Here is a 16,531-nt window from a genome sequence, read left to right as displayed (position 1 = left end):
CTATCTTTCATTACTCTTATAATCCTTGCTATTGAATTTAGTGCTTATAATTAAGTAGCTAACAATTATATGATGCTGAATTGGTTTGTGAGTAAATGTCATTAAAGCAAATTGATTGGAAGAGATAACAAGAACGTAATGACAAAACATGAGTCCGTCCACTATGTTTGCGTTGCGTGGCATGTGTGGATAATTATTCTTAATGCTTTGTTTATAATTGTCGGGTTATTTTCTATTATCCTCTAAGCCGTGACATTAAGGACGATTCAGGGTAATCGGGTTATAAACAATATGTTAACATCGTCTACGAAATAGGGGGTTAACGAAGTTAGATCTATCTGTCATTGCAAAGAATGATTAAAATTAGGATTGGTAGAAATTAGAACAAAGATTTGAAGGATTTCCCAGATGAAAACAATATTCTAAGTTTGTTTTTTTATCATTGTATTTCCTTATTTTTATTTTCTGTTTTAGTTTAATTAGTTCAAAATCAATCAATCCAAATTCGTTATTTCATATAATAATTAGTTAACTATTTTGGTACTAAATTCAATTCCTTATGGGTTCGACTCGTATTTATCACTTTATTACTTGTTTTATCGATATTGTTCACTTGCAATTTCGTGCATCAAGTTTTTGGCGCCGTTGCCGAGGAATTGATATTTATATCAATACAGCTTAATTAATTATTTCTTTGGACACCTTTTATTTTTTGTTTTTTTTTATTTCAGTTTTTACACTTAATGTTTTTGTGTTTTGGTGTGTAGGTCTATTGTTACTCTTTAGTTTATGCGAAGTTCAAGGGATAAGGAATTATTGCCTTTTAATCCCGAGATCGAGAAAACTTGCAAGAAACTAAATAAACAACGAAAAGAGCGAATATCCGCACAAAGGGCACTTCGGCGTATTGAGTATTCTATCGAACAATAACTTTTGAGTTGAATTTTTTACTCATTCGAACTCGAAACAATGAAGGAAGATAGATCTCTCAAACATCACATGTTACCATCTCTTGATGGCGCCACAACAAGAATTGCTAGACCTCACGTCGAAGCAAATAACTTTGAGGTCAAGCCGGCGTTCATTCAAATGATCACTCACAACCTCTCATTTAATGGATTGCCTAGTGATGATCCTTATGAGCATATTACCAACTTCTTGGAATTATGCAACACTTTCAAGATGAATAGGGTACCAATGGAAGCAATCCATCTCATTTTATTCCCATTCTCTTTGAAGGATAAGGCCAAGAATTGGTAATAAAATTTGCCTCGAGGTACTATCACTAAATGGGAAGATCTAGCTAAACAGTTTTTGGAGAAGTATTATCCTACTTTAAAAACGGCAAAGCTTTGCATGGCTATTACCACATTTGCTCAACAAGACTTGGAGAGCCTCCCTGAAGCTTGGGAACAGTTTAATGAGTACCTAAGGAAGTGCCCTCATCATGGAGTTCCGGGTTGGCTAGTGGTGGAAACATTCTTCAACGGGCTAAATGGAGCAACAAGAATGATGCTTGATGCGGCATCCGGAGGGAGTTTTAGAGAAAAGGAACCCAACCAATGCAATGACTTGATTGAAACCATGGCGGCCAACAATTATGAGCGATCCTTAATTCATAAACCAGTTAGAGACCATGAGATTGAAACTATTTCAGCTTTAGATGCCGAGGTTGAAGCTCTAACCAAAAAGATCGACAATTGGCGATGATTCTACAAATTACATGTGGCCTTTGTGGCGGGAATCACGCCATGGAAGATTGTAGCATGAGCAATGCTAACTTGATGCAAGGGATCCAATTATGTGGATAATCAAGAAAGAGGCCAAAATAATTCCTACTATAATACCTATAATCCGGAGTGGAAAAATCACCCAAATCTTTCATGGAGCAACACACAAAATGCGGTAAGGCTTCCACCTGGATTTCAACCTCAAGAACCACGGAAACCAAGTTTGGAAGATATTTTAATTCAACATATGCAAAAGACCGATTCGCTTCTCCAAAACCAACAAGCTTTTATTAAAGGATTAGAGAATAAAATTGGTCATATTGCAAACTTGGTGGCAACCCGCGCTCAAGGTACATTGCCTCGCAACACCGAAGTTAATCCTAAGGAGCAAGTTATGGAAATTACTTTAATAAGAGGGTCTGATTTTAAATGGGCATCAATAAAATTTCAAGAGGGGGAAGTAGATGTTCTAGCCAAGCCGGTTAAGGAAGAAAAAGTAGTGGAGCTTAAGCCATATGTTCCAAAACTTCCATATCTGTAAAGGCCACCGCAAGCGAAAGATGACTCAAAGTTTCTTGACATATTTAGAAAGGTGAACATCAATATTCCTTTTACCAACGCGATTGTTCAAATGCCTAAATATTCTAAGTACTTAAAAGAATTCGTCTCCAACAAGCGGAAAATTGATGAGGTGAACACCGTGAGCTTAACAAATGAGTGTAGCGCGTTCATCCAAAACACACTACCTAAAAAGGCAAAGGACCATGGAAGTTTCACACTACCATTCACAATTGGCACAACAAACTTTGGTAAGACAGTATGTGATCTTGGTGCTAGTGTTAATTTAATGCCTTTGTCTATGTGTAAAAGTTTAGGTTTGATGCGCAATATGAGGAGTACGTCGGTTTCTCTACAATTGGCGGACAAATCAATTACCTTCCCAAACGGTGTATTGGAAGACATACTCATCAAGGTGGACAAATTCATCTTTCCCGTTGATTTCATTGTTCTTGACATGAAAGACGATGAAGACGTTCCTCTCATTCTTGGACGACCATTCCTCATCACAAGTAAAGCTCTAATCGACGTAGAGGGAGGTAAGTTGTCACGATCCAAAATATTGAGCCGCTACCGGCGCTAGGGAACGGGAGTGGTAGCTCCGGAACCCGTAGCAAGCCTTAAACCGCTAATGATTTTTTGCAAATATTATAAACAATTAAAATCAAACAACGGAAGCAAATACATATATATCTCATATAACAAAATATTTGCATTAACTGTTTAAACCTCGCGGGCTCTAGTTACTGTACCCTGTACGAACTAGCCTCGCGGTACTATATACATCAGTTAATGTCTCGAAACATCACACCGGCATCTGGGGCCGTGGATCATATATCAAACACGTAGCCTATCAAAAAGCGTATAAAACAATGACAGCAGTTAATATATACAATCAAAATGAACTGTTGTCTAGGCTACTATTCTGTCGACACAGGACCACTACTGCAGCATTCACAGAAGTCAGAAACTATACATACACAGCTGACTTCTGGACTTCAAAATTGGCCTCTAGCTAGGTCCACAATCTAAGCACCTGAAAGACATCAAAGGTGAGGGGTCAGTATTTGGAAAAATACTGAGTGAGTTGACATTTACTAACAGTATTACTGTAGAAACATAGCATCGCATCTCAAGAAAACAATAATATAAAACATAAAAACATGTATTTGATCCGTACGAAACTAATATCCTAGCATGCGACACATTTCTCGAATAATCATATATCATTCAACCCAATCGTAAATCTCAAGCTGTGAGTCCAACTCACTGGTGGGCCCAGCCCACTAGATACGGGGACTTCCAGACTACACCGTAGCCGAGTTCACTCTCGTATCGAATTCATATCATATCATACATATCCAATCATTTCTCAGGTGCAAATACGCCAGACTGACTCAATACTGGTGATCACACAGCCTATTGATACCCAATAGGTAGCTAGTTTCTTCGGATCACATACTAGTTCTCGTATATAGAGATTAATAAAACATATAACATTTCAATCAATTATATATAATGCGATGCGTGTAAACAGTATATATATCTATATAAAATAACTTTAATATATAATACATGAAAGTAAAGTGCAACTCACAGTGACCGCTATCCACTCTACAACAAGATCGACGTGGTAATATGCTCGTACTAGTACACCTCTAGTTCCCTCACTGCTCGGTCGTACATCTTGAGATGAAGCTTAGAACTAGTAGAGCTCTTGATTCTGAAGAAATCGCCGCGAAAATCACTCGAATTGGATGTCGAACGGCGAAACGACGGCATCGATCGTTTTCTCTCGTTCTCTCTAGAATCCTCCTCTGCTTCCTTCATTCAAATGAAGAATTATATATATATTGGTAAAATTCCCACTTTGAACCTTTCTTTCTTTACTTGTTACAATTTATCTTTCAAACTTTTCTTTCGTACGATTTAGTCCATAGCTAATTCAATAAACTCTTTAATTATTCTTGTTACGTATTATTTATATCCGATAAATAATACAAAGCTCGATATTAACACTTTCCCGTCAAAATCCAATATTTCTATTTTTGACACAAAGTGGCTAAATTACCACTTTGGTCCCTGTACTTATTTTGGACTTTTCTTGACATTTTTCCTTTTAATTCCAATTCTAACTTTAGAATTGGAATATAACCTTAATTTTCTTATAATTAATTTCTCAAAACCGACCTACTTAAAACTTATTTTTCTTGACTTTATTAGAAATCTTTCCGATTTCGCCACTCTGGCTAATCTGAATTGGACATGTGGTCCAATTGGATAATTAAACATTTTGGGGTATTACATAAGTTGACCTTAAAGGTAGGTCAAGATGAGGTAACTTTTGAAATGTATAAATCATGTCAAATTCCTTTGAAAGATGAATCTTGTAACATGAATCGAGTTGTAAAGGAAGATGAGTCTTTGCATGAGCAATGTGTGGATAAAAATGCTAGTGTTCTACATGATAGTTTTAGAGAATTAAATTCTATTCTATCTTCCCCAACACTTGAGCTTGAACTTAAAGAGAATGATGCATGCTTGGATAAGAAATTTGATTTATCTCAAGAAATTCCTTTCCATATGATTAAAAAGAAAGAAATTAATCTTTTGCGCGATTTTAGGAGATACATCGAAGAGAAACGCAAGGACAAATCTTCTTTACCATTTATTGATCAATTGTTGGAGACAATTGCAGGATTTTACAAGCGATTCATCAAGGAGTCATCGGGCATATCCATGTCATTTTGGCGTATTTTGCCCATGGACATCAAGATGGATCATGATGAAGAGATTATAGATCAAATCAAAGAAGAACCACTAAATTCCATATTGAGTATGCCTCTTGAGCGTGCTTGCTCCAAAAGGAACTGTGGTGGTTTGAACTTGGCAAAACATTACCACACATCGGAAACTATCTTCGATCCCAGATAGAGAAACGGGGAAGAGTCAAGCTAATCGACTATAAATAACCGCTTTGTGAGAGGCAACTCACACTTTTATTAGAGTGATACGGATAATTGGCGAATTTTTTTGGAAAGTTTTGGTTAACATTGATTCTCCACCTCATTACCCGGATGCTTGATGTACGTTTTTCTTTCAATTCTCAATAATTTTGTTTTGTTGTGTCATGTGGATGTGGCTTTCATTGAGGACAATGATCAATTTTGTTTTTTTTGGGGGGGGGGTGATGTTGCCTAGTCCGTATGATTTTAGGTTGTTTTTATTTTTTGTGTTTAATTTTTTTTACTGTTTTTATTTGTTATTTTCTATTTTTAGTAGAATATTTAACCTTGAGAAAACTTCAAATTTTCTAGCTTAGTTTTTGGTGTCCAAAAAGTAGGATAGTTCATTGATTGTTCAAATAGAATTTGAGAAGCATGTTTAGATATCCCCGTGTCAAGTTGAAATTATGATATCTTTAAGTTTGTTGAAAGTATTTGATTAAAGTCATGAGCTTGGTTTTGTTTTAATATTTTTTATTAACTTTTGAGCATAACTTTTAAGCACAAAATTCTCTATACTTGTGATATAAAGATAGCCAAAATTTCAACTCTTATCAAAGTTAATTTTGCTTAGGTTTTAATTGAGTTTTGTGAGAAATTTTTGAAGGACTAACCACATGATGCTTTTTACAAACTACACTTAATAATTTGAGATTTTTTAGCCTAAATATTTTTTCTTGAGTGTGCTACTTGATATTTATTTGCTAGAACTTCCAATTCTAAATCGATTTGAGGCCATATGAGATAGATAATGATATGAGTGTGATTTGGGCATTTAGTTAACCTTTTCTATTCCCACTTAAAAAGACTACCCTTTTTCCCATTAGGATTAACCAAATTTGAGCCTAGCCTTTTTTTGTTATTATACACATGGTTACACCCTTTTACCCTTCTTTTATTTCCCTCTTTTGATAACCCAATTAGTTAAAATTTTGAGCAAGAAAATTGAAAGTAAAAGACACATGATTCACTAAGAATAGTTTGCAAGGATCTCAAAGATGAGCAAAAAGAGAAAAAGAACCAAAAAGATTTGAAGAATGAAAAAACTTCTAAAAAGAAAAAAATAGAGCAAAAAGAAAATTTGGTTTGAAAAAAATAATAATTGGATCCTTGTGTTGAGTTTCATGAAAAAATAAAATTAGTGATTATTATTGTCTTGAGATTGTTGAAGAACATTGTTTGAATTTTAACGCATTAAAATCTCATTTAAGCCTTACATCCTACCTTGAACCTTAGCCCTATTACAACAAAAATTAAAGACCCATTGATTTATGTTGTCATTTATTTTCGAGTGATGGATTTTTGTTTGAATTGCAAGCTTATGGTTCAATTTATATCATATTGGCGAGGAGTTAATTCATATCCCAATTACATGAGCGTATTGAGAGAAATCTTGTGAGAAAAAGTTTTGTTTTAAAGTTTGATTGTGGTTGGAAATTTAAAGTTCTTATGATGTTCTTTACTTCTTAAGTACTACTTGGCAATGATAGAATTGAATTTTTGTATTTGATATTAAGTTATGGGTAATATTTAATTTTATGAATAAATGTTTAGCTTGAGTTAATATGCTTTATTAATCAAAATTAAGGTTAATCGATTTCATGCTATATTTCAACTTGTTATTGATCGCTTAATTCTAATCTTGTTCGGGTAAGTTTATTATGCTAGGATTGTGAATTTTGATCTAATTAAGGTGCTAAATTACTTGAGGACAAGTAAATAACTAAGTGTGGGAGAGTTTGATATGCATATTTTATATAAAGTTTTCCAAGTATTTGATAGTATTATCACATATTTTTGAGGATTTTATGCTTGGAAATGTGTTTATTTTGTAGGTTTATGCGTATGGAGTGAAGCAGAGCAACTCGGAGCAACTTGAGAATATTATCACATGTTTATTACTTTCGAATTATTGATTTCTTCAACTATGTCTAGCTAAATCTTTTAAATCTAGGATGTTGTGAGTGGTATGGGTTTAATTCAAATATGAATTTAATGTTCTATCTACCATTATTCTTGTAATCCTTGTTATTGAATTTAATGCTTATAATTGAGTAGCTAACAATTATATGATGCTAATTTGGTTTGTGAGTAAACGTCATTAAAGCAAATTGATTGGAAGAGATAATAAGAACGTAATTACAAAACATGAGTCCGTCCACTATGTTTGTGTTGCGTGACATATGTGGATAACTATTCTTAATGCTTTGTTTATAATTGTCGGGTTATTTTCTATTATCCTCTAAGCCATGACAGTAAGGACGATTCGGGGTAATCGGGTTATAAACAATAGGTTAACATCGTCTACGAAATAGGGGGTTAACGAAGTAAGATCTATCCTTCATTGCAAAGAATGATTAAAATTAGGATTGGTAGAAATTAGAACAAATATATGAAAGATTGCCCATATGAAAACAATGTTCTAGGTTTGCTTTTTATCATCGTATTTCCTTATTTTTTGTTTTCTGTTTTAGTTTAATTAGTTAAAAATTAATCAATCCAAATTCATTAGTTCATATAATAATTATTTAACTCTTTTGGTACTAAATTTAATTCCTTATGGGTTCGACTCGTATTTATCATTTTATTACTCGTATTTATCACTCTACGGGTGCAGGTCATAGACGAAGAGTGCAATAATGAGTCATTTAGATTGTGCTTAGACCTTGTAGAAGAAAGAAGACATCAGGAATCTTTCCAAGATGAAGCTTATCATAGACAAATAACCAAGTATCACAATGCTCGTGTCAAAGAAAGAAGCTATTCAGAAGGAGACTTAGTCCTAAAGAAAGCCGAAATCGGTAGAGGAGCCGCCGATATTGGAAAGTTTGAAGCCAACTGAGATGGGCCATACCGAGTAGTGGAAGTAGTGGGGAAAGGCCCTATAGAATAGCCTATCTAGGAGGAACACCACTACCCAGAACATGGAATGTAGATAGTATGAAGAAATATCTTCAGTAAAGGATGTAATAATGATTCATGAATAAAGTTACACCTTTTCTTTTTCATATCTTTTATTTTCATATAAATATGTGTGTCGGACCTAGAGAATAGTCTCATACTTACGACATAGGCACATGACACATTTACTAGTCTGATTTTTTGCAGTTAAAGAAAAAGAATCATGCATTCAGACATAAAGAGTACGCAATTGTTCAAAAATCCAAAAAGGGGGAGTCTACCACAAAGACCCCCCCCCCCCCAAGGTAGCACCAAAACAAAAAAGAAAAAAATAGAGAGCTAGCTGCAGACGAAACATACGGCCTACATTTCTTCCTCAGTATGGGTCGCTCCGTCCTTTGGACCACTCAGATCTTTCTCTTTAGCAGATTTATCGACTGAGTCAGGGACATAAGAGCCTTGCTCAGGAGCATCAGAAGTTCCAACCTCCGAGTCTAGGACAACTCCAATGACAGTTGAAATTATCTCTAACGCAGTCAATGAATCCAAATGAGGCAGAAGTTCTATATCATCTTGGCCAACAATATCGGCAGTCTTTTTATCCTCCTCAAATTCTATGGTAGCCTTCACACCATCATTTACAACATCTGAGGGGAGAACCGGAGAAATAGGCAACCCAGCTTTCTTGGCCACAACCTTCACCGCAACCCTCTTACCCAGATTTCGGAGATTAATTGAAAGGAATTTGCTGATGTCATAATCTGGGTAGTCTTCACAAACTATCTTAATAACCATAGAACAGAAGTCAGTCAAGCAACCGCTCACATACACATTGGCGTCTTTCTTATTATTCTTTTTTTATTGAGATAATTTGTCGCATGAAGATCTGAGCTGTAGGATAGCATCTTTGCGGTCAGCAACCTTCTTCTCCAGAATCTTGATTCGATCTATAGCAGTCTGATTCATTTTTTATAACTTGACCCTCACCGCAAATGCAATTGCTCGAAGATTAACCATTTCCTTCTCATGCTTCTGCGTCACAGGCGATATTTCCCCCGCTAATGATGGACCAGGGCGTTTCCTTGTATAAGCTGGCAAGAGCACATAATGAGAAATCCAACGCAACATAGAAACATTAATAGGTAAAGGAAGAGCTCAAGCCAATATATAATTGCAAACCTGCAACAAAATTGAGTCGATCTTGTCATAGACATCACCATCCAAAGAACTCCCCCAAGCCTCCATATCTTTAGAATTTGAACAAACTGAAAAAACGGAGAGGATATTTCAGGAGATGTCATAGTCAACTCGTCCATATTCTGTTCCAACCAGTCTTGGGATTGGGAGATGAGTCTACGTTCTTTTTCAATCACTTTGCAGATTCTTGCCTAGTCCGATCACGAATGTCCCGAGTTTTATTCCCAGAAGAAGGAAAGGGTGGCCCCTCCGAAGACTTCTGCACTTTCTAAACAGGCTTAGAGGGCAAATAGGTTAGCGCATGATTAGACTCGGTAATCACAAGAGCATCATCCTCAAAAGTAAGAGCCAGATTGTCAAGAAAGTCATCACCCATTTCTGCAAAAAAGAGAAAACAAGTAAGACAATGTCACGACGCAAATTCATGAGCCGTGACCGGCGCTAGGCAGCGGGAGTGGTAGCTCTAAAACCCGTAGCAAGCCTAAAAACACATATAAACTTTTTTCGCAAATCAAAACATTTTCAATATAAGAAACAATATCAAAATACATGTGACCCCATTTACAAATACATATATATAGCTAAAACATCTAGACAACTGCAGACTTGATAGAATGAAAAACTTTCCTCGTGACTCGTATAAACTACTTCCGAGAATTAAAACTTCGTAAGATTCGTTCTTCAAAATCATGCCTAACCCTTCCTGTAAAATGGGAGGGACAACGGGGTCAGTATAAAACTGAGTGAGTTCACTAAATGACAAGCAATATTTCATAAAGGATGAAAACACTTGAAAACCTCTTTATGTAGAAAATACTTTTTTTCCAAACATACTTAGTATGTTCTTACTTACTTTCATGTCTTATGTAAGTTTCATAAACTATATGTTTATGTTACGTACGTACTTGACATCTTTCATTTACTGTTATGGTTAAGATGTCTTTCTTTCTTATTTCGATTTTCCGATTACGATCTTCAATTCAATCAAAGTTTAGTTATTAGTCCCAAGTCTCGGGATGGTTCAACCGAGTTAACTGGGGAGATACAGGTCTCGAGATGGTTCTACCGAGTTAACCTAGTATCTCGATTAATGTAGTCCCGAGATGGTTTGACCGAGTTAACTTACATTAATCATTTCCTGATGGAGTCCCGAGATGATTCACCGAGTTAAACTAACATTAGTCGATATCTTATGGCTCGTATCTTATGTTTATCGAGTTTATATTTGTTAGTCATCAATGTATTTCATATTTGTTGTTTTGATCTTTTATGGACCACGACATGCACAATACAATTTAAGACCTACATTTAAACACACGCACAAAGGGTATTCATTATGATAAATAGTACATATCGAGATGTACTATGTTTCCTTATTTGTATATTATCGATACTCATATAGTATTCGATATTCGATTACAATTCATGTTACTTTACCCTTCCCCGGTATTATAAGCATTTATGTTATTTTGTATAATAAGTTATTTTCAGATAACATAATACATCAAATACTTGTTTTCAAAACATACGACATATACACTTTTCAAATATATATTTCAATCATATAAATATTCATATAGCCTTTCGTATTAAAATACGCGGCTTTATGAATGTTGACGAGTAATTAAAGTGTACTCACCACTTGCTATCCAAATACTTCTATTCTAGAAAATCGTCACCGCGCTTCCTTAAATCACGAACCTTGTCGGTAGTCGCCTCGTCGGGTCTACGCAATTACGATAATAGCATGAATTAATAACATTCAAGCTATAACTACGAATTTAAACACTAAGTATATTTTTAGCCAACTTTGGTTATTAATAAGGTTCACTTAAAAAAGTCTGCCCCCTAAACGAAACTGACATTCTTAAAGTTCAGAATGTAATATACAACTTTCATTTAAGTCTCGGAATAAGACTAGCACCCGAAAGTGTCGGAACTAGCCCGGAAGTTAATCCTTTGGGCTGTCTTAAAATTGAAGGGCAGTTTACACATCATAATATTCTGGTTCATATGAACATTTTAGAGTCCGAATTAGCAGAAACGTAAACTTAGACAATTATAGAAAACATTCTCAAGTTTCTCTACCAGCAAACATAACCTGATTTGGAGCTATACAGCTTCAGATATTTCCGTCACAATATGACCGTTTTGCAGAGCAGTTTTCTGCAAAACGTCTAACTAGTTTGATTAAGTTAAACTCGTAACTTATTACGCAACGAGACCTATAACCTATTGATAACATATTTTAACAGCAACATAACTCAGCCCCTATACACATCAACAACACATACACAATCCATTGGCATAAACATTGTTCAAACTCATATGAACTTGAATTATTTACCTAGGCCGAATCATCATGTATTTTGCATCCAACCATTAATCATTCATTTAAATTTCAAAACAGCTCTAACTAAGCTAAATTAGAGCTCATAACTATCATTCAATCTTCATACTTTCAATCTCTATCATGGTCGAAACCCTTAGCCTAATTGCATATCCAAATTTTACTCAACTATCAACACAATTCCTAACCTAACATTATTAAATCTTCAAATACCTAGACTTCATGTGAATGCCGAATCTACATGCCATTTTCATCATTCAATTTATCAATATACATGCCTTGAATGATGTCCCTATGCCAAAGCTTCCATGCTCCAAGATTACCATCAAAATCCTTCATTTGAGCATAATTACACCTTACATAATCAAACAACAAAAATCCTCAACTTAGACTCATAAACCCTCGCATTTCAAATCATGAAATCAGAAAATTCATCAATGGAAACCTTGAATTGCTTACCTTATCATGATTACCTTAGGTGTAGGAATTATTTGCATCCATAATCTTGAGGTTTGGTGAAGGAATCACGAGGTTGGCATTTTGAATGAAGGGTGCGACATGTTTGCTCCAAAAATGAAGGTTGGCAGCTTTTTTCTTAAGAATATGGGAAATGAATATTCATTTGTTTTTAAGATGAGTTTTTGGCTAATGGGACATTTTGGCTCAAAGTGGATAAAAGCTCACTTTAGCTCAAAACGGTTAATTTGCATTGAAACTCAAATTTTCCATTTTCTGTCGTTCTACATTTTCAAATATTATCGGAAATCCTTTTCCTATTAATTCTTAATTATTTCCAATTATTATTATTGACTAATATTCCATTTTACCTCAAAGAGCTAAATTATACTTAAAGCCTTATTCTTAATTAATTGTCAAACTTGTGAAACGATTTCGTGTACTTATGAAACTTTGACGATCATTTATTAATAATATTTCACAGATCTTGGCGTGAAAATTATTTTCTCGGGCTTTCCAATTTATTTATGTTATTTTATTTATAGACTTTTCTTAGTCCCGCGAAATTCCAATTTATCGAACAATTTTTTTTACTTAAATTATTATTTTACGAAAATTCTAATAGACCCGATTCGGTCTAAGTCCTTACTATCCCTTATTAATTGGATACTCTCGACCTTAATCTTTACAATTTAGCCTCGTGGCACTATACATAAGACCTTAAAAGTTTGGGTTATTACGCGCAACAAGTAAACAAGACATAATATGCAGAATAAAACAGACAAGAGGCATACCCTGTGAAGTAGCAGTCAAATCTACAAAAGGACGAAGGAGGAGACGTATAACATGATTATGATAGTGTCCCGTCACTTTCAAGAGGTTTCTCAATCACAATACGGGGAGGCAACTCAATATCAGGGAAGTTACGGAGAAGGAAACTATCTACTCACTTGCAACAATCATATAGAATGCCTTTGACATAATCTATAAGAGCATATAATACCTCTAAACCAGAGGGATAGGGGGGAGAAAGAGCAAAAGCAGCAGATTCATTCACCCACTCAGAGGGGAAGTCATCAAAGGCACTCTCATGGCTCAAAATGAAAAAAGATCGTTGCCACCGTTTAGTGATCTTTGGAACACCTTCTATCAGACACCAACCCCTGTGCACAATCAAGTAATGATAAAACTCGTTGTTCCGACTAGTAACAAAGAACACTTCACTCAAAGACTCAAAGAAGGCTCTACACTTCTATAGTGGGCTAACTCAATAAAACAACAAAGAATACGAATAGCATTTGGGCGTATCTGATCCAAAGGAACTCTATAGTTCAACACAAAATCCTTAATCAAGAGATCAAGAGGAAAGCACATACCACAATGGAGTTGTTCCCTATAAACAACAATTCTCCCAGCGCCCACGCTAGCGTTAGCAACCGCACGAGAACCACAAAAAGAAAGAGAATAGCTAAGTGAAATTCCATACCCCTCTCAAAATTCATTAAACATATCTCTATCGACGTTCGTGGTGAAAGAATCCAAGGAATTATGGTAATCTACGGCAGTACCAGAAGAGGGGATAAAAACGGTAGACTTAGTGCGAGGCATGATCGAAACTAAACCAAAACAAAAAAAGAAGAGGAATTACCTGGAAAGCACGAAGGAGAAGAAAACCAAAAGAAGACAAAGCAGTTGAAGATAATAGAGAGGAAAAATGAAAAAATAAAAAATGAAGAAATAAAGAAGGAAAAGAAAGAGGAAAAAACATTTAATAAAAGACTCTAGAAAACCGTTTGATGGTTACCAACTTCAAATGTGTGCATACCGAGGAACAAGACTTTAAAAATTTAATATTCAAAAGGGGAAGGAAAATGGAAACACAGAAGATGGTAACGGGAATAAAATAAAAGAAGTGGGCCGAACCCAAATAAGACGCAACAAGAAGACACAATACAAAGAGAATTACATTTCAAATTCATAAAAGCAATGTCACAGACATTAATCCGCAGAAACAACAAAATAAACATAAATGCTTGGAAAAATATTCTTGTTGGGAGGGACTAATGATGGATACAGCACAAGGACAGCACACATGACCCACACAAGGGGACATGGTCACTAACTCAGAGATAAACTTAATATATAGGTCCCTGACTTAGTACGTTGTGTGATCCGCATAAACAGAGGGAATGATTAGATAACATCAATATCCCATGAAATCAGGGATAAGAACGAATTCTAACTAATCTTAACAGGAAGATGAGCTCAAATAAATAGTGAGACTTACACTACAACACAATGACTATTAATGATATTAAGGGGAACCTAAGTCAGGTAACATTTACTTATTACTACTTATATTCACTCTACAACCCTAATTAAGTCCAATCTATCTGACTTAGGCATCAGAGGGTGTTGGAGCCAACACCGGCTCAAATCCTTCACCTCATTCTGTGTAGATTGATGACCAACTAAGACCGGCTATGTCAAGAACCATTAGGTATCCTTTGGGCAACCTTTGTTCAAATCGGTGTAGTCTACACACATTCTGTTTTTTCCCTTAGCTTTCTTTACGATAACCACATTGGTTACCCACTCGGGGTAGTGGACTTCTTTGATGAATCCAGCTTTCTTTAATTTATCTACCTCGTATGCGATATCTTCTGGGTTTTTCAGAGAATTTCCATCTCTTTTGCTTCACATGATTCGCCCCCCGAGGCTACGGTCAGCTCCTGGGTTATAATGTTCAGATCAATCCCTATAATTTTTAAAGTTTTCGAGGCGAATGTTCCTCTATTCCTTTTTAGGATGGCCACAGTCTCCTTTTTGAACTTAGGGTCTATTATCACCCCTATGTTCACCTTCTTCTCTTCATCCAGCTCTAGTTTTTTCATCTCGCCTTTAGGGACGCTTTCCTTTTCCTCCATTTCATTGTTCAATATCTCTTTGATTCACAATGTTTCGAAGGATTCCTTCTTATATTTGTCGTAGCATTTCCTGGCCGTTGTTTGACTTCCTTTTATTGTGATGATTCCTCTCCCTGTTGAAATTTTCATTTAAAGTGCTTTTATGTTTGTGATAGCCGCCGAATTATGGAGGAAGGGTCACCCTAGGATGGCGTTATATGGTAGATCGATATCCACTATACTGAATAGCATCGGAAGTTCTCGTCTTTCTCTCTTTTTCAAGTTTCACCTCTAGGACTATTGTACCCACATGTTATATGGGTTTTCCGCCAAATCTGGTTAGTGGGGTGGAAGTTCTCTTTAATTCTATTGTTGTCCGTCCGAGGCTTTTGTAGGCTTTCATGGTCATCAGGTTTATTGCGCTTCCTTTGTCTATCAAAATTCTTTCCATGTTCCAGTGTTCATTAATCATCACTACACTAGAGCGTCACTATGTGTTTCATTAATTCGTCCACAGTTATCGTCGTTAAATGTTATTGTTGGTAATTCCCATGAATCTCGCACCTTCTTTCTTTGCCTTTTCCGGTGGGCAGTTTCTTGTGCCTTTTATCGTGTAAATTTGTGGCGATGCTTCCTTTTTTCACATTCATTTGCTCCGATTTTTTGCTAGTTTTTTCTTCATTGATTCCTTTTTCCAGTTGGTTGCTTATTTTTTAGATTTAATTCGCCAGAATTGGTTCCATCAATTAAATTTGTTTGATTTCAAAAAACGCTCCTTCGATATTTGAAGTTTTCAAGCCTTTTCCACAAACGACGTCAATTGATGGAGTCTGCCTTCACTACAAGAAATACTGTATATGGTAACAATAAATTTGCAACAAATTTTTTTTGCTGCTAAAAGACATTTATAGCAACGATTTTAAAATTTGCTGCCATTAGTTAAATTTTAAGAAGCATTTTAAAGAGTTGTTGTCAATAGTTAGATTTTATGCAGCATTTTAAAGAGTTGTTGCCAATAGTTAAATTTTATGCAGCGTTTTAAAGAGTTGCTGCCAATAGTTAGATTTTATGCAGCATTTTAAAGAGTTGCTGTCAATAGTTAGATTTTATGCAACATTTTAAAAAAATTCTGCCAATAGTTAAATTTTATGCAGCATTTTAAAAAGTTGCTGGCAATAGATAAATTTTATGCAGCATTTTAAAGAGTTGTTGCTAATAGTTAGATTTTATGCAGCATTTCTGCTAATAGTTAAATTTTATGCAACATTTTAAAAAGTTGCTGCCAATAGTTAAATTTTATGCAACATTTTAAAAAATTGCTGCCAATAGATAAATTATATGCAACAAAGTAACAACCGTTGTTCATTAATTAATTTTTAAATGATATTTCTGATTGGTCTTTTTTTTGAATTCTACTTATTCATTAAT

At 35.2% G+C, this 16,531-nt stretch overlaps 1 protein-coding gene and 1 non-coding gene across 2 annotated transcripts; one reads left to right on the top strand and one right to left on the bottom strand.

The window, feature by feature from the left end:
* Positions 1–969: 969 nt before the first annotated feature.
* On the top strand, positions 970–2,271 carry LOC126672731 (uncharacterized). The gene is made up of 3 exons (XM_050366686.1): positions 970–1,191; positions 1,312–1,671; positions 1,792–2,271. Exons 1-3 carry the CDS (start codon positions 970–972, stop codon positions 2,269–2,271), a joined length of 1,062 nt encoding a protein of 353 aa, XP_050222643.1.
* On the bottom strand, positions 1,348–1,454 carry LOC126676001 (small nucleolar RNA R71). The gene has a single exon (XR_007640179.1). It is a non-coding gene; the product is annotated as a small nucleolar RNA R71 (small nucleolar RNA).
* Positions 2,272–16,531: the final 14,260 nt, after the last annotated feature.

This window comes from Mercurialis annua, linkage group LG3 (genome assembly GCF_937616625.2).
Source record: "Mercurialis annua linkage group LG3, ddMerAnnu1.2, whole genome shotgun sequence".
NCBI lineage: Eukaryota > Viridiplantae > Streptophyta > Magnoliopsida > Malpighiales > Euphorbiaceae > Mercurialis > Mercurialis annua.
Note: the sequence above shows the minus strand (reverse complement) of the source record. Positions and strands in the feature narration are given on the sequence as shown.

Coding starts and splice junctions, on each gene's coding strand:
- LOC126672731 (XM_050366686.1), top strand. CDS start 970: ATGAAGGAAGATAGATCTCTCAAACATCACATGTTACCATCTCTTGAT. Junction 1,192..1,311: donor ACACTTTCAAGATGAATAGG/GTACCAATGGAA, acceptor CTAGCTAAACAG/TTTTTGGAGAAGTATTATCC. Junction 1,672..1,791: donor TTTCAGCTTTAGATGCCGAG/GTTGAAGCTCTA, acceptor ACTTGATGCAAG/GGATCCAATTATGTGGATAA.